The sequence below is a fragment of the Barbus barbus genome (genome assembly GCF_936440315.1).
Source record: "Barbus barbus genome assembly, chromosome: 41".
NCBI classification, from domain to species: Eukaryota; Metazoa; Chordata; class Actinopteri; order Cypriniformes; family Cyprinidae; genus Barbus; species Barbus barbus.
This window is the reverse complement of record NC_136719.1, coordinates 12,393,419-12,417,458: the sequence shown is the minus strand read 5'-3', so window position 1 is coordinate 12,417,458 and position 24,040 is coordinate 12,393,419. Positions and strand designations below refer to the sequence as shown.

Genomic DNA, 24,040 nt, shown 5'->3' with positions numbered 1-24,040 from the left:
TTTACAGCTTCTAATAATATGCTTTAATTACTGTAATCCTTCAGGAAATTCAAATCTGAGATTAATACCTAAGAGTATGGCAGTTCTCCCTCAAATACAATTTAAAGAATTGAATCTGTACTGATGCACAACTTTTTAAATTTAATTTAATTAACACACACACACACTCTTAAAAGGTGCAAAATATTTAAGAAAAACTGCATGTTTATTTTGTACGCTCTGTCATACACTGGATTTTTTTTTCAACTCTCAGCTTTTCACAACTCACCCACAACTGAGTCACCTTTGCAGCCACATCATACAGCTGAATTTGATACACATCATATCATTTTTCATGTTTTTGAAAGAAGTTTCTTATGCTCACCAAGGCTGCAAATATATATTTTTTAAAATTCAGTAAAATAGTAATATTATATAACCATTTTCTATTTTAATATATTTTAAAATGTAATTTATTCCTGTGATGACAAAGCTGAATTTTCAGCAGTTATAACTCCAGTCTTAAGTGTCACACGATCCTTCAGAAATCACTATAATATGCTGTTTTGGTGCTAAAAAATCATGTCTTATTAATATCAGTGTTGAAAACATTGATAAAACAAAAGAAAAAACTAAACAAACTTACCTACTTTGAACAGTAGTGTGTATGTCAAACAAGACTACTTCAAATGTTAACTTGGACAAAGCTTAAAATAAGAAAAACTTATTATACATAAACAAAAAGCAATAAAAATTATTATTACATAAAGATCACTTGTGCAACACAATATCTTACAGAAATATTTGCAGATTTATAAATAGAAATTCTTGCCATTATATTTGCCTGATTAACCATAAATATAAACTATAAAGACATACACCATTTTGTCATCATCTAAGCATGCATGTTTCATCTTTAGTGTACAGTACATGGACCAGAGACTTCTCGTTTTATTCTAGCCCTCAGTCTGCGCAGTTCTACATGGCCACTGTCCACTTTAAGCCCGGTCTCTGTCAGAAACCAAGCTTTGTCGAGTTTCTGTTTCCCATAGTTCTGCAGGGCAGAGCGCAGAAACATTTCAGCTAGGCCTTGTGATCCCAGACCAGACTCCACACACAGCAGAGCCTGTTCCTCGTGCAGGCCCAGGGCTTGAGAAAAGTCCTGTAACCCAGACTCTTCATGGGAACACAACAACAAACTACGGCCTCTGCGGCAATGGTCCTCTGCCCAAACCCTTTGCTCCTCTCTGCCATCTGCACTGTGGCCCTGGATGACCTTATTCAGATCAGACACCGCCCTCTCGTGGAGCCCCAGGTGGGCCAGACAGGCTGCACGCTGCCTGAGGTACTGAAGCTTCATCTCATTGACCGCTCGCACTGCTAGAGTAAGGAGGGCTAAAGCCTGCTCCCACTGACCACTTTCAGAAACACTGCTGGCCTGCTGAGAAGCTGCCTGGAAGCACAAATTCGCTTTATTAGCCACTGTAGAGTTGAATTTGCCTTGAGAAATAGGGAAAAATCAATACAAAAGAAAATCATAGGGCTGTGAATGGATAAAAAAACTTAAATCAATCAGATCTACCATTGAACTTGTAGTCATGAATAAATGTACTGTACACATCGAATCCCTGCGTTAATAAAGAATCAAAAAAGAAAGTACCTGTGCCAGGCGTTTTCTTTGAGCCGGTTGCAGAAGAGTGATTAGAAAGTCTATAGTTGCTGGATCTTTCTCAGCCAGCACACTCAGATAGTTGGCTGCCACTTTGTAGTGCTGCTGCCAGGCCTTCACAACACCCCACCTGGCCTTAGCTGCAGCATCTCGAGGCTCTTGACCAAACACCTGCTTCAGGTGTGCACCTGCAGCATTCACCTCCCCTTCACAAACATAAAAGTTACATTTTACATAGACATGGCCCACATACTTGACTCTTACATGCTTTATACTGTTCCATACCTTTGGCAAGTAGTGTATCTATGTACAGGAGGTGCCACCTGGGTTCCCTGCAGTCAGTGTTCATTAGCGCTCTGCCAGTCAAAAAGGCCTCTCGAAGGAGCTCCTCGCGGCAGGGTACAGGGTTGGCCGACAGAGTCTCTGACAGGCTGCTGCGACAGTGCTGACCCAACCATTCACTGACAAGTTTTCGTGCTTTGTCTTTAAGCGACAGCATGCTCTGAGTGACCTCCTCAGCTCCACACTGAAGGGCAACCAGTATGTCTAGTGTGCATTCCTGGTGAATTATTGATATTATAGTGTCAGTTTACAAGCATATAGGAAAAAATTACTTTGAGTGTCTGTTATCAACTACAGATATTAAAATATTGATATCACTTTATAATGAACACAGTTTACAGCAGTTAATTTATAAGTTTGTTTTTGTCACTTTAAAACTATAAATTAAAAGGAAAAATTATTGGAACTGTATATGTAGAAGTTAACATTAACCAAGGAAAAGGAAAAGTTTGTCTATCGTCAATTCATGTTATCTATGCATTAACCTAATTGTCATGTGTTACTGAATTATGAAACCACCAGCAAAAATATGTTTTGATAAAATGAGGTGGCTCCCATAGGTGGAGGTCTTTGCTTTTGCTCCCACACCTTCTGCTGGTTCAGCATAAGATAAGTGAATCCTCTTCCACACAAAGCCTGCACATGGTCTGGGTGCTTTTTAACGATTGCAGTGAAGTCAAAGATAGCTGTCTTCCATTGGCCCAGCAGAGCATAACATCTTGCTCTCTCCAGCAGAGAGTCTATTGCTCCACCACCTAAAGAATAATCAGTTAACTCAGTTAGGCAATATAAAACAGCAGAGTTCTGAGTTACCTTCTTCTCTTTCTATAATAATTTATATTAAGTTGATCATATGAGTTATACAAAATATATAATCAAGATCAATAACAGAAGCAAGTATCTGAAATTTGCAGAAATAAAAAAAGGAAACTGCTGTATTTTTCAATAGAAACTGCGTCAATTAGATAGAATAAGTGGTGTGATTTTCTGTTAGCATTTACACTTTTTCCCTCTACATTTCACTATGGTAATCATAAATACTTTGTAATGTAAATTTATATATTACTCTACTGTATGTGTCTGAAAACAGCATGCCCTCATTACCTGAAGCCATAATGGCAATGGACAAATAGGTCACAGCTTCCCTTATTGCACTTTCTGCTTGATGGCCACACAGTATACGCTTGGAAGCAGTGTGACAGTGTTTTTCTAGAAGAGCTCGGTCTTGTAAAGATGTTACAGATAAAAGGGGCCGCAGACAGCTAGTGTCTCCTGAATTGATCAGCTTCTTCAGTAGCTGTAAGACAACAGAGAGATTACTTACTGTGAAGATGAAAATTAATATATTTTTATTTTATTATAGATACATTATTTATGCAATTTAACTAAGATGAACTGTAAGAGAAATATAATATAGCACCTGATAGGCATCATAGAGGAAGCCTCGATGCAGCTGCAATATTGCAAGGCGTGCGAGAATCGGTGGCCGTGGGCCTGTGTGCTCAATGTTCAGAAGAAGACGATAAGCCTCCTCAACACGACCCAACTGGTACAGAGCATCTGCTGTGAGAATCTGGGGTCCATCGGCACCGGGTTGTAACTCCATTAGGAGAAGAGCAAGAGCGTGCACACTAAGAGCAGACCTGAAAGGAAGCACAGGAGACTGAATAAGTGCCATCCAGTCCTAATCATGAGGGCTAAAGTTCTGCAGAGTTCAGCTACAACCTTAATTAAACACACCTGAACAAGCTAATTAATAGAGGTCAACTGGCTGAGAAGGTCCAACCCAAATGTTTAATGTGACAATATTAGATTTCATCCAGCTGGTCATTTTTATGCATTCATTATCCAACATAGTTACAACATTTACTAATACATTTTTCGATTTTAAAGTTGTATCTGTTATAACATTAGTTAGTGCACAATGAACTAACATGAATGAATAAGGTATAAATAATATATTAATATCTATTTATATGCAAAAAGTACAGTACATTTTCATGGTTCAGTACTTTTTTATTTTCTGTAATAAAGTTTAGCACTATTTTACTTGGAGTGTTATGTTTGTCCATTTTATAAACTTGAGGTGAGGTTGATTAATCAGTGATCGGCCAGTGCAATCCAAGTTATTGTTATCAGTAAAATCCACTATCGGTCAACCTCTTTTAAAGAAGGTCTGCAGAATCTTCAAACTTCTAGTCAGGTAGGTTGAAGCAGATCTCTGCAGGAAGGTAGCCCTCCAGGAGCAGGACTGGACACCCCTAAATAAAACTAGGAATGAACCAATAATAAAGTTATGCCCGTTACTAATAGGCCGATTCCCAAGTCATTGCTGATAACTGAAAAATATTAAAATTCTATATTTTTTTGTCTAAGAGATTTACAGAGAATAAAAATCAGTGCTTTGAAATGTTACAAAGTGAATTTAGGCATGACAGCATTTTAATTTACAGTTTGAAAAATGGATACTAATTTTTATATTTGGTCAAGATTACATTGAACAAAGGTAATCAAAGGTACACTCTTAAAACTTAAAGTTCCAAAAGGAGGTTTTCACAGGACACAGAAGAACCTTTTTGGGTTCTTCAAAGAGCCTTTCCATGAAAAGTTCTTTAAAGAATCATTATGAAGAACATTTTAATCATCTCAAGAAACTTTTTCTACTATAAAGAACCTATTGTGCAATTAAAGTTTTCTATGGATGTTAAAGGTTCATCATAGACCCATCAATTTAAAAAAAAAAAAAAAAATATATATATATCTTATATTTAATAGTGTAATCCATAATAGTACCGATATATTGTGCATCCCTAAATAAGACACAAAAGACAAAATGAAAGATACAGCACAACAAATAAGTTTCATCCCAAACCATAAAGAAACACAAATGTACCTCTGTTTGTTGTTGATGTGACTCTCCTCATGCTCTTGTTGAGCTCTAGGGTTTGTCTCAGCTCTTTGCTCTTCGATCCCCTCAAGCATGACTCTTCCCTGTTCCAGCAACACGGTGCACAGCAACCCACGGTAATTCCAAGGCACCAGGCACCTAACAGTTACAGAAGCATCCTGTAGCTGTAATTGGCTTGCTGTAATGTAATCTAGAGCAGTAAGGTAGTGTGAACCGGCCATCATACGCAGGATACCCCTACCACAGAGTGCACGGACACAGCTGGGTGGGTGAGGAGTACTATGCTCAATCACCGCTTGGAAATCCTCCAGAGCACCTTTATGGTCTTCAGTGAAGAGTCGGGAATACCCTCTGAGCACTTGCACGGTGTTCTGGTAGCGCTGCTGAGCTGGAGCTGCAGCGGCAAGCTGGCTACTTATGGAAAGGGCTTCTCTATGTTCTCCACGCAGGAGGAGGCAGTCTGCCAGACGCACCCGCAGTTCCCTGCCTCCTCCGTCCGACTCCAGGTGGCATAGAGCTCGCAGTTGAGCGATAACAGGATCCAACAACTCCACTCCTTTCAAAGACCTAAGGTCAGGCCTCATTAGAACAGCCTCTCTGAACTCTGAGACACCTTTCTCGGCCTGTTGACGCAGCTGGATGCGAGCAACCAACCCTATGCCAGTGTCCGAGAAAAGACTCTGGAATTGCTGTCTTGCTGTGGCAGGATGAAGTGCAAAGCCGTCACCTAGATCTTTGCAGACTTCTCTTGCTTGTCCTCCTGCGGAAAAATGAGCAGCTGCTCTGCCCACGAGTAAACAAGCTCTTTTCTCTGGCACCATTGCATGTTCAGTCTGTGATTCACCTAGTTTAAGAGCCAACGACAAAGCTTCTGCACTTTCTATGAACTTTCCGGAATAAAACAAGACTGCTGCTTGAAGCTCTCTTACTTGGATGTCATCTGGTGAAATGGCAAGTAAAAACTCAACAGCTTTAGGAGAATCAATGTCTTCACTTGCTTGTGTAGCACTCGATGCTTTATCCATCTGCCCCTTAGTATGGAGAATGGAATATCTTGGAGATATTTGCTGGTAAAAGGCTTTAATTAACAGCTTCACATATTGAGTTTGCCTTTCTTTAACTAGTCTAATAGTTTCTGATTGATTTCCATGAAAGGCCTGCAGATAAAGCGGAGGAACTTTGGGATTTTGTGCGTCAGAGAGCAAGCAGGCCAGAGCTCTAGTTAGCTCCAGAATTAACTTTGTGCGACCCTCAGGTTGAGGCATTTGTTTTCCCTCTAGAAGAGCAGAACACCGTGCAAAGATCTCATCTGAAGCATGACCTGTACCTTGCAGGACAGACTCCATTTTATAAAGAGAAGCAGACACATTATTGGGGCATAATGTAGACAGAAATACAGCAACAAGACCTTTACTCAGGCCCTCAATAGAATTGTGTGAAACGCCATCAAGCCAGGCCTCCAGCATTGAGATCACCTCCTCTAAATGACCTGCGTTAAGGCCACGCATGTGTCCTACAGTGGAACCGGCATTATTTCCAAAAGCATGGGTGTACAGAGCTGCAGCTCTGCCAGCGTCCCCAGAGAGCAATATTTTGTCACCCTCTCTGCACAATTCAGCTGCTCCTTTATGTATGCCATTCATCTCCCTTCTGTGTAATGCTATTTAGATTTGGATAACATTTCCTTCACAAGGGTCCTCAACGACCTTTAAAAGAATTCACATCATTAAAAAACAATCTCTCTTGCTCTTAATAACATGCAATGAATGTGTTAAATATAAATTGGATAAATAAATGACACTATGTAGCAAGCCGTTTAAACATTTCTTCCTTTAAACTAATTAGTATCTTTTTTAATGTTACTAGTTTATTTTCAATGTAGAGTGATTAGTATATTTTTCTATTTTGCCAGTAACTATTCATTAGACACTAGTTAGTACTTATTGGAATAATGCGTAGTAGGGTCCCTATTAGTCAGTCTATTTGTACTAGAAACTAATCATTATTATGTACTTGTTTCCAAGCTATTCCAGCATTACTAGTACTTATAACTATTTTGTTTTAAATCGCGTCTTAAAACTTTTTTTTTCGAGATTATCTTATTCAGATTTATATAGTTTTGTGAATTATTGTGCACTGTTTTCTTTTCATTTATTGTTTATGTATTTTATTATTTGTAAGGTAACCATGATTGTCTTGAAAGGTGCGCATTAATAAAATTAATTATTATTTGTTACTTAATTATTAGAGCCTAGTCATTTTTAAATTAATATTACTAGTATCTGTTACATTTATTACTAGTAACATTTCTTAAACAATTTCCTTTTGCATAATCTTACTGGTGGAGTAAAATTGTTACTAGTTAGTTACCTGTCACTGTTTGGATAGTGACTAGCAGCAAATTAACAGGTAGGCTACTAGTATCCAAATCTGAATTAGTGATTAAATTAACAGAAACTAGTCGCTGTTGGGATTAAGTAGTAGGCTAATGAATAATTATTTAAAAAAATACAAATTGAAAAAGATACTAGTCAGTGTTGGGTTATTTTTAAGTAAATACCAGCACTAGTTTAAACAGTTGTCCGTTCTAAGCACTAAATGACAGAACCTGTCCTGCAGACACCAATTTAAAACAGATTACAATTTTTATACATAATGTAGGGTACATGATATAATGTAAAACACGACATTATATCGTGCAATAATACATGAGATCGTGCACACTTCTTAATGATGGTTTACTCACCTGTCTGTGTCTGTGAGTTTGAGGGTGCAGTCCTGACTTCAACGAGTTAAACATTGTGTTCTGAGATGTACCGCATATTAAACACGATTTAGATGGACCACAGATGAATGTTCCCACTCTTTACTCAAAACAGCTGTCAAAAGATGCGACTGTGTGGTTAAAGAAAAGCTTAGTCCCTAAAAGAAGCTCCTGACGAAACTCAATATGCCGACCCCATGTGTGAAGTGAAAGACGATAGGACGACGAAACATAAAAGAAAACACTTTAGCATCGAGAAAAGACGACACTTAAGGCGTTAAGGGGATAATATTAGGAACAACGAAGAATGTATAGGTCTGGCCAGATGTTTGCTTGTTCGCTCGTAAAAATGTCGTTACACAACGCGTCGGTCTTAATTCAAAACTCGTCTCGTAAGAAAAAATGTAATAAAGTCGCCATGGTCTTTATTCAGTCACCTGTTGAGGGACTTTGTTACATCCACATTCCAAAAAGTTTGGCTGTAGGCAAACATTCGCTTCACGCAGCATGTGTTCACTGGTTGCTATGGAAACGACCAACTCACCTAACAATGTTGTGTTCTAACATTTTCCAAACGTTTTAGTTTCTTAACCATTACGTTACAGTGACGTTATTTTCCGAATAATATGCCCACAAAAGTTTTTCAAATGTATAAATAATTTGACTGGACAAAAATACAGTCAAGGAATAATAAAACAGAACGTCAAATATAGCCAAATTAAAAACTAATTTAAACTCAAGTTTCATTTCATTTTTCCTGTTTGAATGGGTATTTCTGGACTGGAAGATTTAAAGTATCAAAATTAGAAAAGAATGGCTTATTTGGGGGTGCGAGTTATGGTTCATATTTCCCAGTGAGCATGAGCTACTGTATGTTTCTTCGAACTAACAATATATAGCCTAGCAAATAGGTTATGGTTATATACATGCCTGGAATGACGAACTAAAAAAGTTAAACTGCTTTTGATCTTCACTGTGGTTTAAACAGAATTCAGATGAACCTGGGGTACGAGATGAAAGGGGAATTTCCCACAGCAAACTAAACTTAATGTCAGAACTTTTCTCTGTCTGCACAGCTAGGACACATTCTCTGTCACACTTTCCATTTTATAACTACATGTTGCTGTCAAGATCTGGGCCACACATATTCCACACATTCATTGTTTTTATTATGAAAAGTAACAAATGCTGGTGTGACAAAGCTGTAAAAAAATTATGTGATTTCACAGCATGCAACTGTAATATTTCACAGTAAATTACATTATTATCACTTTACAGGCTTCGGATCGATCCTAAAGTATCGATACTTTCGATACTGATGTTGTATCGAAAGGATCGATCCTCGCATAAAAATATCTATTCTAAAGTGCCTTTTTTAACCACTAATTTTATTTATCAAGAAATTCGGTGCATAAAATAAGCTTCTCGGTGTTAGTCTAATTGTGTTGAAAGGCTCAGTCGCAGTGTTTGTTCAAATAGAGCTGCGTTTCCCAAAGCATCAGAAGCATAGATCTTAAGAAACCATTGACACATTATTACATTACATTACATATCATTGTTAGGCTATATGTATAAAATTAATTCTGAAATGCATCACGTGAAAATGCATTACGGTTTCCACACAAATATGAAGCAGCAATAATAATAAGAAATTTGGATTAACTAAGGATTTTCATAGTCGAATCGGAATTTTCGAATCTTGCCGATAGTCGACTGATAGTCGAATCATACCTTTGAGGGCGGGGGGATACATTACCAAGAGTCAAGTCAGATATTCGACAGTCATAATTGACGTTAACATACAGGGAAAATGTGTTACGGATGCCTCACAGATTCAAAAATGTTTTATGTTTTGATTAAAAGATAGCATGCAGAGTTCAAATGCACTAAAGCAAGGCAAGTGATGACACTTTCAGAATCCCGAGATCCTTTAATACGGGAAGTTAGACCAACTCTGCCAGTGGGATGAAAATGGATACCAGATGATGCCGTACAACTAGCAAAATCAGCACTTCATCATGCTGACATTGTGGGACATGTCCAACAAGGGAGAGGGGGCCTGGGCCTATCTCAGTGCAGACCATTATGAAATAAGGCAACACCATCAGAACGGCGGAAACTGGTGGTTCAAGAAATCCGTCATCAGGAGGAAGCGGCAAGACACGCCAAGGCTGTTGGACAAGCACAACAGGGACAATGGACCACCTGGGAGGGCATAGAAAAAAGGAAGATCAGCTGGAAAGATCTCTGGGAGATGGAGGCAAGAAGGATCAATTTTCTCCTCAGAGCTACATATGATGTTCTTCCATCACCAAAAAATCTCCAGCAGTGGTTAGGAGAAGATCCTTCATGTTCTCTGTGCTCATCCCCAGCCACCCTCAGACACATCCTCACTGGCTGCAAAGTGAGCCTTTCTCAAGGCAGATATACATGGAGGCACAACCAAGTGCTGAAATGTCTGGGTACAGCAATTGAGCTCAGAAGAATATCTACCAACTCCACACCTCTCATTACGTCAACTAAAGATATGCTGTTCATCCAAGCAGGGGAACAGGGGCGGAGAAGGGCCACTTCGCTGGTGAAGATTAGTCAGTTGGAGGGAGCCAGGGACTGGAAGATGCTGACTGATGTAGGCCAGCCACTCACAGTCCAAGCCGAGATTGTGACCACCACTCAAATACCAGATCTAGTACTATGGTCTGATGCCCTGAAGTCTGTCTATTTCATCGAGCTGACAGTACCCTGGGAAGACGCTACAGAGGAGGCAAATGAGAGGAAGAGACTACGATATGCGGAAATGGCAGATGATGCTAAATCAATAGCGTGGCTGGAAAGTGTCCGTATGCCATGTGGAGATTGGCTGCAGGGGCTTTGTAGCAACATCCACTATCAAGTTGCTTAAGGAACTGGGAATTCTTGGCCAAACCCTTTTTCAGACTATCAAACAAGTTTCAGACTCAGCAGAATACTGCAGCCGGTGGCTCTGGTTGAGAAGGAAAGACCTCAGCTGGGCCCCAAAACGATAGGAACCCACACCAAGGTCTGATCAGCCTGTGGTGGGCCTGTCTTAGCAGAGGGTGTATTGTGTTTAAAAGGCCGAAACACCTGAGGAGGCAAAGGTACACAACTGAAGATGGGTTCCTATCTTATGCATAGGTGGCCCTGAACATCTGCTGGTGGTGACAACTATATATATCCAACTGGTGGGAGAGGCCTACAATTTGGGGGACTTTTTATCATCATATCCTATGTATTTAAAAAATGTGGACGCGTTCTTCACACAACAATGTGCGGAAACACAGCAAGTTGGCAACTGAACTCTAAAAATTCACAGTGTTTTATTATAATAGTGTTCTCATTATAATGTTATTTATATGACAGTCCCAGTCATAGTTATTAATATTCTGCATTGTTGTTTGTACTGCTCGCACTGCGCGCTGAAGAGATAATCACCGTAGTACTACAGTGAAGTGTTTTACTGCAGCACAACTCAACCAAATACATCTTATACGAGATCAATAATATATAAACAATATACAGTGGGGCAAATAAGTATTTGATACACTGCCGATATTTCAAGTTTTCCCACTTACAAAGAATGGAGAGATCTGTAATTTTCATCGTAGGTACACCTCAACTGTGAAAGGCAGAATCTAAAAAAAAACAAATACAGAAAATCACATTGTATGATTTTTTAATAATTAATTTCCATTTTATTGCATGAAATAAGTATTTGATACAATAGAAAAATAGAACTTAATATTTGGTACAGAAACCTTTGTTTACAATTACAGAGGTCAGACGTTTCCTGTAGTTCTTGACCAGGTTTGCACACACTGCAGCAGGGATTTTGGCCCACTCCTCCATACAGGTCTTCTCCAGATCTTTCAGGTTTTGGGGCTGTCGCTGGGCAACACAGAGTTTCAGCTCCCTCCATAGATTTTCTATTGGGTTGAGGTCTGGAGACTGGCTAGGCCACTCCAGGACCTTGAAATGCTTCATACGGAGCCACTCCTTAGTTGCCCTTGCTGTGTGTTTGAGGTCATTGTCATGCTGGAAGACCCAGCCACGACCCATCGTCAATGCTCTTACTGAGGGAAGGAGGATGTTGCCCAAAATCTTGCGATACATGGCCCCATCCATCCTCCCCTCAATACGGTGCAGTAGTCCTGTCCCCTTTGCAGAAAAGCACCCCCAAAGCATGATGTTTCCACCCCCATGCTTCACGGTTGGGATGGTGTTCTTGGGATTGTACTCATCCTTCTTCTTCCTCCAAACACCAAAAAGTTCTTCCTTTTTATACCAAAAAGTTCTATTTTGGTCTCATCTGACCACATGACCTTCTCCCATGCCTCCTCTGGATCATCCAGATGGTCTTTGCCAAACTTCAGATGGTCCTGGACATGTGCTGGCTTGAGCAGGGGGACCTTGCGTGCGTTGCAGGATTTTAATCCATGACGGTGTAGTGTGTTACTAATGGTAACCGTTGAGACTGTGGTCCCAGCTCTCTTCAGGTCATTGACCAGGTCCTCCCGTGTAGTTCTAGGCTGATCCCTCACCTTTCTCAGGATCATTGATACTCCATGAGGCGAGATCTTGCATGGAGCCCCAGTCCGAGGGAGATTGACAGTCATCTTGAATTTCTTACATTTTCTAATAATTGCGCCAACAGTTGTTGCCTTCTCACCGAGCTGTTTGCCTATTGTCCCGTAGCCCATCCCAGCCTTGTGCAGGTCGACAATTTTGTCCCTAGTGTCCTTAGACAGCTCTTTGGTCTTGCCCATAGTGGAGAGGTTGGAGTCTGATTGATTGAGTGTGTGAACAGGTGTCTTTTATACAGGTAACGAGTTCAAACAGGTGCAATTAATGGGTGGGGGGTTATATTCCGTCTCTCACAGTTGAGGTGTACCTACGATGAAAATTACAGATCTCTCCATGCTTTGTAAATGAGAAAACTTGAAAAATCGGCAAACCGGCTGAAATCACTCGTACCCTACCTGATCGGAGAAATGCAGTCTTTCTCTCTGCCTGTGTCAGTTTGAGTCTTGTTAAAGATTTAAATCCCTGCTGCCAAGATGGTCCTGTGTCGGTCACGAATTATGGAAAGTGAAATTTATAGGGGTGGTTGGATTTATTCACGCACGTTAAAATATTTATTTAACGCTTCCTTTTCAGATTCTTATTTACAGCATTATCATAATAGGCTGTATATTAACTTATTGGGAGAAAACCGGTAGTTCTATGTGAAATCAAGACATCTGAGCACCCCCATATAGCCAAAATGGCATGATCAGAACATCTCTGCGAATATTCAACTGTGAGATTGGGATTCAAATCGGGCTCCTCCTATCAAAGCATCGAATCGTCAACTATTCGGGGTCACCCCTAAATAGTAGGTAACAGTAGGCCTATATCTGTTTCTGTTACAGGTGACACAATGAAGACGAGGGCATGGATGCTGACATTGGACGGTCAATTTGAAGTATTCTGAAGATGCTTCTTGCACTGTGGAATTTACCAAAGGTAATTTCTACATAACATTGTACTTGAGGGCTTGTTTTTTATTTGGTGGGTTAAACAAGGAATGTTTGGATGTGTGGGGATTTTGCGAGCCGCGCAGGACCACAGCAGCCAAGTGGTGACGAACCCCTTCTCCCCTTCAAACAAGTGGTGAGGAGACCAAACAAGCTGTGCTGGAGACCAGAGAGGAAGCTGTTTTTAAAAGGATGCTCCATCCTCTGCAAACAGTACATATAAAGTGATGTACACAGTTGTGTGCAAATGCTCTGACTGGATAAATCAAACACCTCTACTTTGTTGCAGGACTGTTTTTAAGCTGCTGTTATTTAAATGGTTAGGGTAAATATCATCTTGTTCTGTAACTTTTTGGTCTGTACTGCAACAGCAGTGACCCACTGAATGTGGTGACTGGGAACTGACACCGTTTTCATCCAACCTGAAAGAAAGTAACAGCTTGGATCTTGGATGCCTTTTTGTTTATATACTTCTTGGGCATCAATCCAGAGAGGCAGAGAGGACATATCAACCAGCAAGTCTGTACACTGATCAGGAAACTCATTGAATTTGATGGATGTCAATCTAGTGTGTAAGCAATGTTCCAATGCCAAAATGGAGAAACTCAACTCTGGCTTTGTGTTAAGCTAGATGTAGTCATGCAGTAAGATGATCACTGAATATGTTCTATAGTGTGTCCTGGTTCAATGGAGAGAAGCATGACCGTCTGAACCTCTTTGCTGGAAAGTTTAGACAGAATTTATTAAACTGCTAAATAAATGTGTACAATTGATTTGTTTTTGTGTTTATTTGAATTTAACATCTTTCCAGTGTTATAGGTTATTGAATGGGTTAACAGATAAAATAAAAACACAATACTGGCTACTGAGTTGCATTACTATTTACACTGTAATTCTACAGCAGAATACTGCTAAATTGCAGTAATCTGATGGCATTAACTGTGACTTCACCGTTAAATACAGTAATTCTACAGGAGCATACTGCTAAATCACAGTATGGAATAACTACTGTGAAGTCACAAGCTGTCGTTTCACAATTATTTACTGTAAAAATAACAGTAACTTACTGTGAAAGTAATGCAACTAGTAGCCAGTAATTTACTGTGAATTTACGGTCCAATTTTTTACACTGTGAGTATGAAGTAATACTTCACACGTGTACAATATGACTGAGAACTTATAATACACAAGTAGCTAAGTTTATCCTGAGAACCCCTAGTTGATGGATGCTAAAATTGAAACAAAATTCAAACGTTAAATTGGTAAATTATTCTTTAAATATTCACATTTGTACAAGTATAGTGACACAAGGCTGATTCATATAACCAAGAACTAGAAATTGTAATAAATTATTACAAAGCACCTATGATATGCATAATAATCTGCATTACTTTTACATTATGCTTAAAACAATTCACAAAGAATATTTTTAACCATGACTGAGGGTTTCCTGTTCAGAAGACAGAGCGTCTTCTGTTCAGAGTTCCTTGTAAATGATTGTAAAATGCAACTGCAGCTCACAAACATGAGATGGAGTCAAGATGAGTCAGTTTTACATGCTTGCTTGCAATTGTTCTAGCTTCTCTTGCAGTTCCTGGGCACAGCCTGACAGGTTCATGTAGTGTAATGTTGAGTAGATATTCTCTATCTTTGCTCCACTGCTCTGGCTCCACAGACGCAGCATATGATACTGCTGTTCTAGATAGGATGGGCCTGCCTCCAATTCGATCCGTTCCATCTGATCATCTGACACAGAAAGCAGTCGCACAAATTCCTTCCAACGCATCACAGGAATCGCTCTTATGACAGTGTAGAGCACTGGTGCTGGCCAGGACTCCTTCTGCAACACCTGCATCACTGGGGGAAAGTAGATATGGCCTTTAGATACAAAAGTTGAGAAACCCCAAGCTCTCACATACAGTAGGCCTATCAGTGCCAGATGATTTTAAGTTATATCGCAAAAGAACCATCATGCAGAACCAAATAGTTCATTACAATGTGCATATCAATCAGTCTAGCAACAAAATGAGCACTGCAACAACATTAACATACTGAATTCCTCTTGAGGTCACTGTCACTAGGCTACATTCTATAAAAATAGGGTTTAATGTATGGGTAATATGAAGGAATTTTCCGCATTGAATTTTCACAGGTGTTTTCCCCGTGTTTGGACTTTTTCATTATATTGTGTTGTGGTTCAGGGAAATGTCCATAAACTTAGAAAATGTTGTGGCAGAAAATTACCAGTTCCTTTTCCGTTTTTCTATTGATTTTTTTTTTCTTTCACTGCACTATTGATAAGCCAGTTGCACTTTTGTAAAACGAAACTGAGCGAATCCCTGGTGTGATATGAAAGAATTAAAGTAGTGCCGGATGAGCAGAGTGCCTAATAAAAGAAAATATTAAGGCTATGTCATAACAACTAAAACAAAGATTCCTACTTTCTTTTTATTCTCATTTACTCTGAAAATTATCTACTTCGTTTAATCAGCACATTTTAATGCCCTTTCAACATAAAGCTGTGAGACTCCTACCACACCAAGCAAGCAACTAAATGTGTGCAGGTTATTAGAAGTTACTATCTGATTAAACAGTTCTCAGAAGTTCTTAGACTTTGTAATGTAAGCCTGAAAGCTAGCTGATCACAATCAGTTTCACATACGCCTACATGACTGACAAAAGGATAAGACAAATAGTTGACAAGAAAACTTTAAATATTTAAAAAAGCTTAGATCATAATTTATACATAAATGGTCATTTTCTACCCTGGATTTAGCTCTCTGATTTGAGTGCTCCGTTGGAAGGGCCGTGCCTGCTGTGAGACTTCAATTTAAATGCCCACTGCTATGATTGAAACATCTTTGCATATGAAATGAGCATGCAAACTCTCGAAAACTTTTACTGCATTTGTACTATAACAGCCGCCAAGATGAACTAATCCTGAAAAGTGTTGATTAAAGCATTTTATTTAGAACTACTCCGGTTTCAGCACTGCACTGTAGCCGGACAAAATCATGTCTACTGAGCACATAATGATCTCCTGCAATCTTACCAATACTACCATCATAAGTAACACAGTGAAAACACAATGTAAATAAGAGACTCGTTCAGCAGTGAAAATTTTGCCATTGATCACAAAGGAAGTTTTGTTGAAAATGCAGAAATCACTGATAGATTCATGCTGATCTTGACTGCTCCAATCCTAATTTACATGCTACCATTTCTGCCCTAAATAGTACTCAGGGCTGCATTCAAAATCTCATAACAGTTTACTATATAGTAGGCAAAAAAACACAAAAGAAGTATGTCTGAATTCACAGTACTCGTAAAAGAGTAGGCAAAAATTACCCAGGTGACCTACTACTTCTGGCATGATTCTGAAATGTGCATATGATGGACACTTTGCTTTCCCATGAGGCCACAGGAGAGGATTTATGAATGGCAGTGACGCCTTGCAACTGATGCTGATAGGTCATGTGATAATGACAACATGATGAATGTAGTATGTCCAAATTACATTCATACTACACACTATCATACTATAAAAATGTACTCTTTTTGTGGGTGCAAAGTAATTACTTATTCAAAAAAGTACCTACTCAAGATAGTATGCGATTTCAGATGCAGCCTAGATCCATGCACACTTTAACGGCTTATATCGCATTGCAACCCATTGCACATTGGAGGCGGATTCGATTAGAACTACATGCCTCTTCATTCAATATGCTTGGAAATGAAATGAAATGTGGCGGATGTCCACTGTGATAAGATGATTTACAGGGTTGCTTAAACAATGACAGAACGCACGCAACTAAGCTACAGGGCAGTCCATTAAAGACGCGATTACGACAAAGCAGTACGTCCCAAAGCTGGCTCTTCGGCTACACACACAAAAATATGTACTTTTTCTTCACAAAAAGAGTGCATACTTTTAGGGCATAGTATATGTAGGCAAATTGGGACACAAAAATATTACATATGATGATGACGCATGTTAAGGGATGCATTGAGGGGAAATTGTGACGTCACAATTCTCCCGATTTCAAATCCGGGTGTTTCAGTAGGGTAGAAAAAAATTATTTATATTTTAAATTAGAGAGTTAGTTTTAAGTTTTTAAACTTGCAGTATGTTTTTATTGTAGAGTAATCTCCTATGAATGTAAATATCAAGAGCATTTTGATTCTCCATTTCATGACCTCTTTAATGTTTTATATAATTACATTTTGGGTTTCCGTTTGCTATCAGGGGGGCCATGATGCTCTGTAAATCTCCACTGAGGATGCTTTGTGGGTAGCTGGTCACTGGTAAAGTTTTGATAGCGGCTCCATTTCTTTCCTTTAAAGACAACAAATGCTTTTCAAGGTGATGCTTATCACTTAAAATGACAGAGAACTTAAAAGAAATCCTCAACATCATTTCCACCTTGTTATTTAATTGTACACAACAGAAGCATGTTAAATAAAACAATTACAAACCATTGCTGTGGGAACGCTGATTACATCATTAGGTTGATCTGCTGAAACAAAGACAAAATTCACTTATCTAAGAAAGAACTCAAACCACAGAATTAACAGAAACAAAACAATGTTAAGCTGCTTCATTTTGTAACGATGCAAGGCCCCATTAAAGGCATAACAAGCTTTATTAATCTAAATCAAGTACATGTAAGTGTATATGAACCTGGTTGAATCTGAATGTCTGGATGTTTGCCAGCATTCCAGTTTCTGGCTTGGCAGCAAAGCCATCTCCGACTGCAGAACCAGATGAGAAGACCAACCAATAAGGTCACAACGACCAGTAACGCCAGCAACAGCTTTCTTAGAAAATCTAAGAAAAGGGACAATATATCACAAAATTTAACCTCTGTATTTCTTGAAAGGTTTGCATATATAATTTTTTCTAATTATACATGTTAGGATGTTGTGATACCTTGTGTTTCAGGGGTAGATGTACAAAACGATTTACAGAATTCATTCTTGCACTTATACCTGCAACAAATTACATTAAGCATGACAAACATATGCAACACATAACAATAAAATAACTACAAATGTATTTTCCATAAAAACATTTCCATAATCACAAGTTTTAAAACAAAAAGATGAATCATATTCTTTGGTGTGCTGGAGTGTTTCGTAATGCCAAACATTATGCACAGGAAAACCACAAGTGTGTTAATTATTGGACCAAAAACTTTTGCATGTAATAACCTAGATCACTGTGTAATACTTAATGGCTGCTCTGTAAATTCTTCGTCATCAGTTAGGAATCTAGGCGTACTTTTTGATAGCAATATTTCCTTCGAAAAACATGTTTCTAGCATTTGTAAAACTGCATTTTTCCATCTTAAAATATATCTAAATTACAACCTATGCTCTCAATGTCAAATGCAGAAACATTAATTCATGCATTCATGACCTCGAGGCTAGATTATTGTAATGCTTTATTGGGTGGTTGCTCTGCACGTTTAATAAACAAACTCCAGCTGGTTCAAAATGCAGCAGCTAGAGTTCTTACTAGAACCAGGAAGTATGACCACATTAGCCCGGTTCTGTCAATACTGCACTGGCTCCCTATTAAACATCGTTAAACGTTTAAGATCTTGCTAATTACCTATAAAGCCCTGAATGGTTTGGCACCTCAGTATTTGAGTGAGCTCTTATCGCATTATAGTCCTTCACGTCCGCTGCGATCTCAAAACTCTGGCCATTTGATAATACCTAGAATATCAAAATCAACTGCGGGCGGGAGATCGTTTTCCTATTTAGCGCCCAAACTCTGGAACAATCTACCTAACACTGTTCGGGAAACAGACACACTCTGTCAGTTTAAATCTAGATTAAAGACTCATCTCTTTAACCTGGCTTACACATAATACACTATCACATTTCTATAACTCAAGTCCGTTAAAGGATTGTTAGGCTGCATTAATTAGGTCAACCGGAACCAGGAACACTTCTCAAAACACCTGATGTACTTGTTACATTGTTAGAAGAATGGCATCTACGCTAATATTAGTCTGTTTCTTTCTTATTCCGAGGTCACCGTAGCCACCCAGATCCAGACTTTATCCAGATCAGATGGTGTATCAGCACTTAGAGATGACCTCTACAGCCAGGACACCTAGATGAGCCCCAGAGACTGATCCCCAGTGAAGACCCCGTCTCCAAGACGGCCATCGGGCCAAGACCACAGGAACCAGATGAGTCCTTTGCACAATCTGACTCTGCTTTAGCCTAGTTTTAAACTGCAGATTTTTTCTGGCCAGAGGCGAATGACACTATTTCACCAAACTATTTCCCCGTCTAAATACTGTAAAGCTGATATAAAGCCACCCAGCTTTATATCAAGCCGATGTAAAGCTGCTTTGACACAATTTGCATTGTTAAAAGCGCTATAAAAATAATATTGACTTGACTTGACTTAAATACTCAAATAAACTAAAAATTCTTATTCTCCACAAATAGAGTAATCTACCAAAAATCCATTAAGATTCAGAAGATGTACAGAAAATTTGAATATTAGACCCCATACTTAACACAGCTTTGGCATTTTCCACTTTCCGGAAAAGATCCAAGCCCACACACTACTGCTGTGGTTTTAATAGCTGTTTCTTGGTTACAATTCTTTTTACAGTTCAAACCTGAGAAACACATAAAAGGAAAAACATACCATTCAGTTACGGTTTCCTAGCCACAAGATATGAAGAATATTTAATTTTCTGTTTTTTTATTTACAATACTGTAGAAAGTATCACCTTTGTTCCTTGGCCATAAATTAACTTCCTTTAATGGTACTTACATTCTGTGCACTTTTGACAACTGTTACAGTGTTTACAGTGACCATTACTCTTGTAAAACCCAGGTTTACAATCGCAGACTCTGTTCTGTGTTGGTGTACAGGTGGCATTCTCTACTTCATTAGCTGTAAAACCAGGAGTCTTATATTTAGATAAAAAGTCCACCCTGCTACAGTTATATAAATTTCAAATGCCTAAATTCCACATGCATTAATTAGATTATTGCAATAAGTATACTCTGATATTTTACTTACCACCTCTATCACATGCCGTACATCTTGAACAATGTAGCAGATTATTTGGTAAATCAGTGTAAAAACCGCTCTCACACTTCACACAGTCCTGTCGTGATTTGTAATATCCTGCAGGAAATATCAAAACAATGAGATAAAACAATTGAATTCTGGTTCATGTCTTTTCAGCAAATATATTCCACAAAGGTCCATCTTTTATGGGTGTTTTTCACTGTGGTTTTACTATTATTTTTATTTTAGTTAGTGGGAGGCATGTCTGTTTACCTGCTGGACAACGTCCATCTGTCATGGGTGGAATTTTATTTTGGCATTGGCATTGGGAGACAGTAAATAGTATAAATACCTAAAATAAAGACAATTAACTGCAATCAAATAAATGTCATTGCCTTCTGAACATAAGAAATACCATCATATTAAATACTCAAAAAGAACAAAAAAATGAAATCTGAATAGTTGTTATTAAATCAGGAGTTTTTCAGTGTTTTAATGCCAAAGACCCCCAAATCATGTTCTCTTATAAATGTTAAATACTTTGTGAGAAATATTTTAAGTGTGATAATATACAGAAAAGACAATGCTATTGTTTATCCTACAACAAATGTAGGCAAGCAATTGTTGACACACTAGCTGTCAAATTAATGTTGATAGTAAAGCACAGATCACTCGAAGAATTTGATTAGAAATATTTAAGTTTATACTGACTTGCTTTAGTATTTTAACAAATCTGAGAACCGTTAGAGACGGTTTTGAGATTAATTGTGATTAATGTCATAGTTTCCAGTAATTTCCTCTCTGTAATAATAAAGTAATATTTTTTAGCTTTTACTCATTTTCTCGGATAATGTCTACATAACCCTTTGCAGTCCATTTGAAATCATCTTTCATTTTTGCAGCACAATCTCAGCAAAGCTCTTGATATAAATACTTGCTCAAGATGGATTATATTTTGAAAAATTAATCTATTTAGACATTACTAGCATAATGAAATAAGATATCCCACTTAAATATAATATATGCAGGAGTCAGTTATACTGAAGGACAGTCAATGCAAGTTCTTGTCACATTTAATGATTAAAGTGTGTAGACATATGCTGTACAAAAATTATATATATATTTTCCATACTCATATAACAATAAATTACAGTTACTCGAGAAGCAAGAATACAGAAAGGACCTTTTAAAGTTAAAGTTTTGAAGTTTGATAAATTTCTTTCAAAACTTTTTAATATTTATTATTACATCTATATTCTAAAGAACTAGTAAATTATGATTTTTTTTCTTTTAATCATAGCTCCTTGTACCCCACCCTTTTGAATCCATGCTGTTTTGTATTGAGGCCTTAAACCCCTATAGGCTTAAAGACCCCTTTAATATTTATGGATTCAAGCTTGTCAATGTCTTATTTTATTATATCTTTAACAAAGATAATATGTTATTTATTAAATATATATTTTGCCCACATATCACAAAGTATACATGGCCATGACAACAGGATGGTGGTTACTGAAAAGGTATTTCTCAACAATCTATAATCAGAAATGGAAATATATATATATATATATATATATATATATATATATATATATATATATATATATAAATAAAAACAACAGATGAAACTGGGGTATTTCCAAAGTTCTAATGAGGTACAGACATTTATAATAAGGAAAGATAGCACAGTCTGTCCAGGCAAAGACAACAACAACAACAATGCTAGTTAAAAATTAAATACTTACCAAATCCAAACACAGTCTTAACACAGTCATGATGAGATGTTGTTCAGTTTTAGCTCAAGAGTCATGAATGACGAGCAATAGTATGATTTGAATTCATAGACTTACAAATTGATGAAAACATGAAATAGTCCAACTCTGCTTCATGTCAGCATTTGTGGTATCCATCTTCTGCCTCACTCTGACAGAGTATCTGTTTAGACAGGAAGGTGAGTAACCAAACCAGAAACCTTTAAAGTACAAGATGTGAGAAAGTGTAGATGAGAAACAGGAAAGCACGTCAAAGCATACCGCTGGATATCAGATCATTTATAAGGTCTTTCCTTTGGTTAACTTCTGCTTACATGAGTTCTTTCATTTCTTCACCAACCTATAACTAACATTCCATAACATAATAAAAAATATGACACTATGATTAACCAAATTAAATGTTGAAACAGTGACATCAAGTGGAGGAAAAAAAAACAGTGTTCATTTTTCCTTGGTAAGCTATTTTTAGTTTGAAGCAGAATTTTGATTAATATGCACGGAAAGATATTAGGCTACTCCTCATATATTAGTTAATTTTGAACAACACATAATAGGCACAATATTACTAGTTATGTTATCAGTTTCCATGCCGCCAACAAATATAGTTTCAAACTAAACAACCAAACTTTTCTCGTCAGCAAGCTGTGTTTCATTCCTAAATGAATCAGTGTTTTGAATAAACGATTGACAGACTCACTTACAATGACACTGGTCACTTGTCACCACCTACTGGGCATAACGATGTATAAAAAAACTCATCCCTTAAAGCTGCAGTCCGTAACTTTTTTGGTTAAAAATTATCCAAATTCAATATTTGAGCAAGTACATAACTAGCCAGTGTTCAAACCTATTGCCTTACTTTAGCCCGATTCACAACGGTTATCTTATAATAATGTTTTCTAATTTGAGTGGTAAGGGTAGGTTTTCGTGGGAAATTCGAGCATGGCACTGCGTCATTACGTCACGTCTGTAAACATAAAGAAGTTGTCTCGGCTAGTAGGCTATGGCATGTGAGGATCCTGCAGGTGGAGGATCGTTTATAGCCTTTTCTCACAGCAGCTAGGGCAATTAAATGATGGCGGATTGTGATCCAGAAAGGATTATGTGTTTAAGAAACACGTGAATGAAATTACATTATATTCCAGTTTTAAATATGCTCATACAGATAGCCTGGGATTAAACAAAATTTGTTTTTTTTAAAGAAAACCAGTTCGAAGCGAGCATAGTTTGCTTTTTGGGTTAAAAGAATTCCTTAATAAGAAATTCAAATGGCATGACAATTAGATTAGACTGTACAGAAATTGAAATCTACACGCTAATACACACTACTCATAGTCACGCTGATGTTGATAACATTAATAATTTGAGAAAATTCTTATTTGGATCATATATTCCAAGATGTAGGCTAGAATCTGTGATTGCGAGGTACAGTAAATATCCACCATTCTTTAGTGGTGATTAAATTACCATATTATTTAAATTTACTATAACAAGCACTGGGTGCATCAAACTAGCTACTACAATATAATATGGATTAACTTGCTAGAAGCCACCATTTCCATATATCTATATATATATATATATATGTATACACATACATACACACACACACACACACACACATATATATATATACATACACACACACACACATATGTGTGTGTGTGTGTGTGTATATGTGTGTGAGTGTATATGTGCGTGTGTGTGTGCATATGCATATATATACACATATACATACACACACACACACACACGCACACACACACACACACACACATATATATATATATATATATATATATATTAGGGTTGAACGACTTCTGATTTTTTTAAAGTCGACTTTTTTGTGATGAAAGTCGAGTCGACTAGTCGCTGATGACATCATTAATGAACAAATAAGTCTGGAGCTCTGACAAGCACCTTGTTACAAATTATACATATACGGCTTTATTACAGGAGGAGTAGGTTATAATAAATCATGTTACTATATAAAATTTTGCATGGGAAAGCCTCGATTATGTTTGTTC

General features: G+C 37.8%; 2 protein-coding genes across 3 annotated transcripts in view; one reads left to right on the top strand and one right to left on the bottom strand.

Annotated features, from left to right (window-relative positions):
- LOC306861073 (ninjurin-1-like) overlaps positions 1–24,040 on the top strand; it is a gene marked incomplete at both ends in the record, with an annotated part of 649,099 nt that overhangs the window by 102,791 nt on the left and 522,268 nt on the right. The window lies entirely within an intron of this gene.
- Positions 13,958–22,188, bottom strand: LOC306860701 (tumor necrosis factor receptor superfamily member 25-like). Of its 2 annotated transcripts, none has more exons than XM_079402530.1 (10): positions 21,987–22,188; positions 20,515–20,593; positions 20,251–20,358; positions 19,999–20,121; positions 19,732–19,840; positions 18,127–18,185; positions 17,878–18,024; positions 17,673–17,713; positions 17,418–17,532; positions 13,958–15,053 (listed from the first exon to the last, which is right to left on the bottom strand). In XM_079402530.1, the coding sequence occupies exons 1-10, from the start codon at positions 22,014–22,016 to the stop codon at positions 14,749–14,751; spliced, it is 1,116 nt and encodes a 371-aa protein (XP_079258656.1). In that variant the 5' UTR covers positions 22,017–22,188; the 3' UTR covers positions 13,958–14,748. The 2 variants fall into 2 exon arrangements, with proteins under 2 accessions (XP_079258656.1, XP_079258657.1); XM_079402531.1 differs by having other exon boundaries at positions 13,981–15,053; positions 17,673–17,710.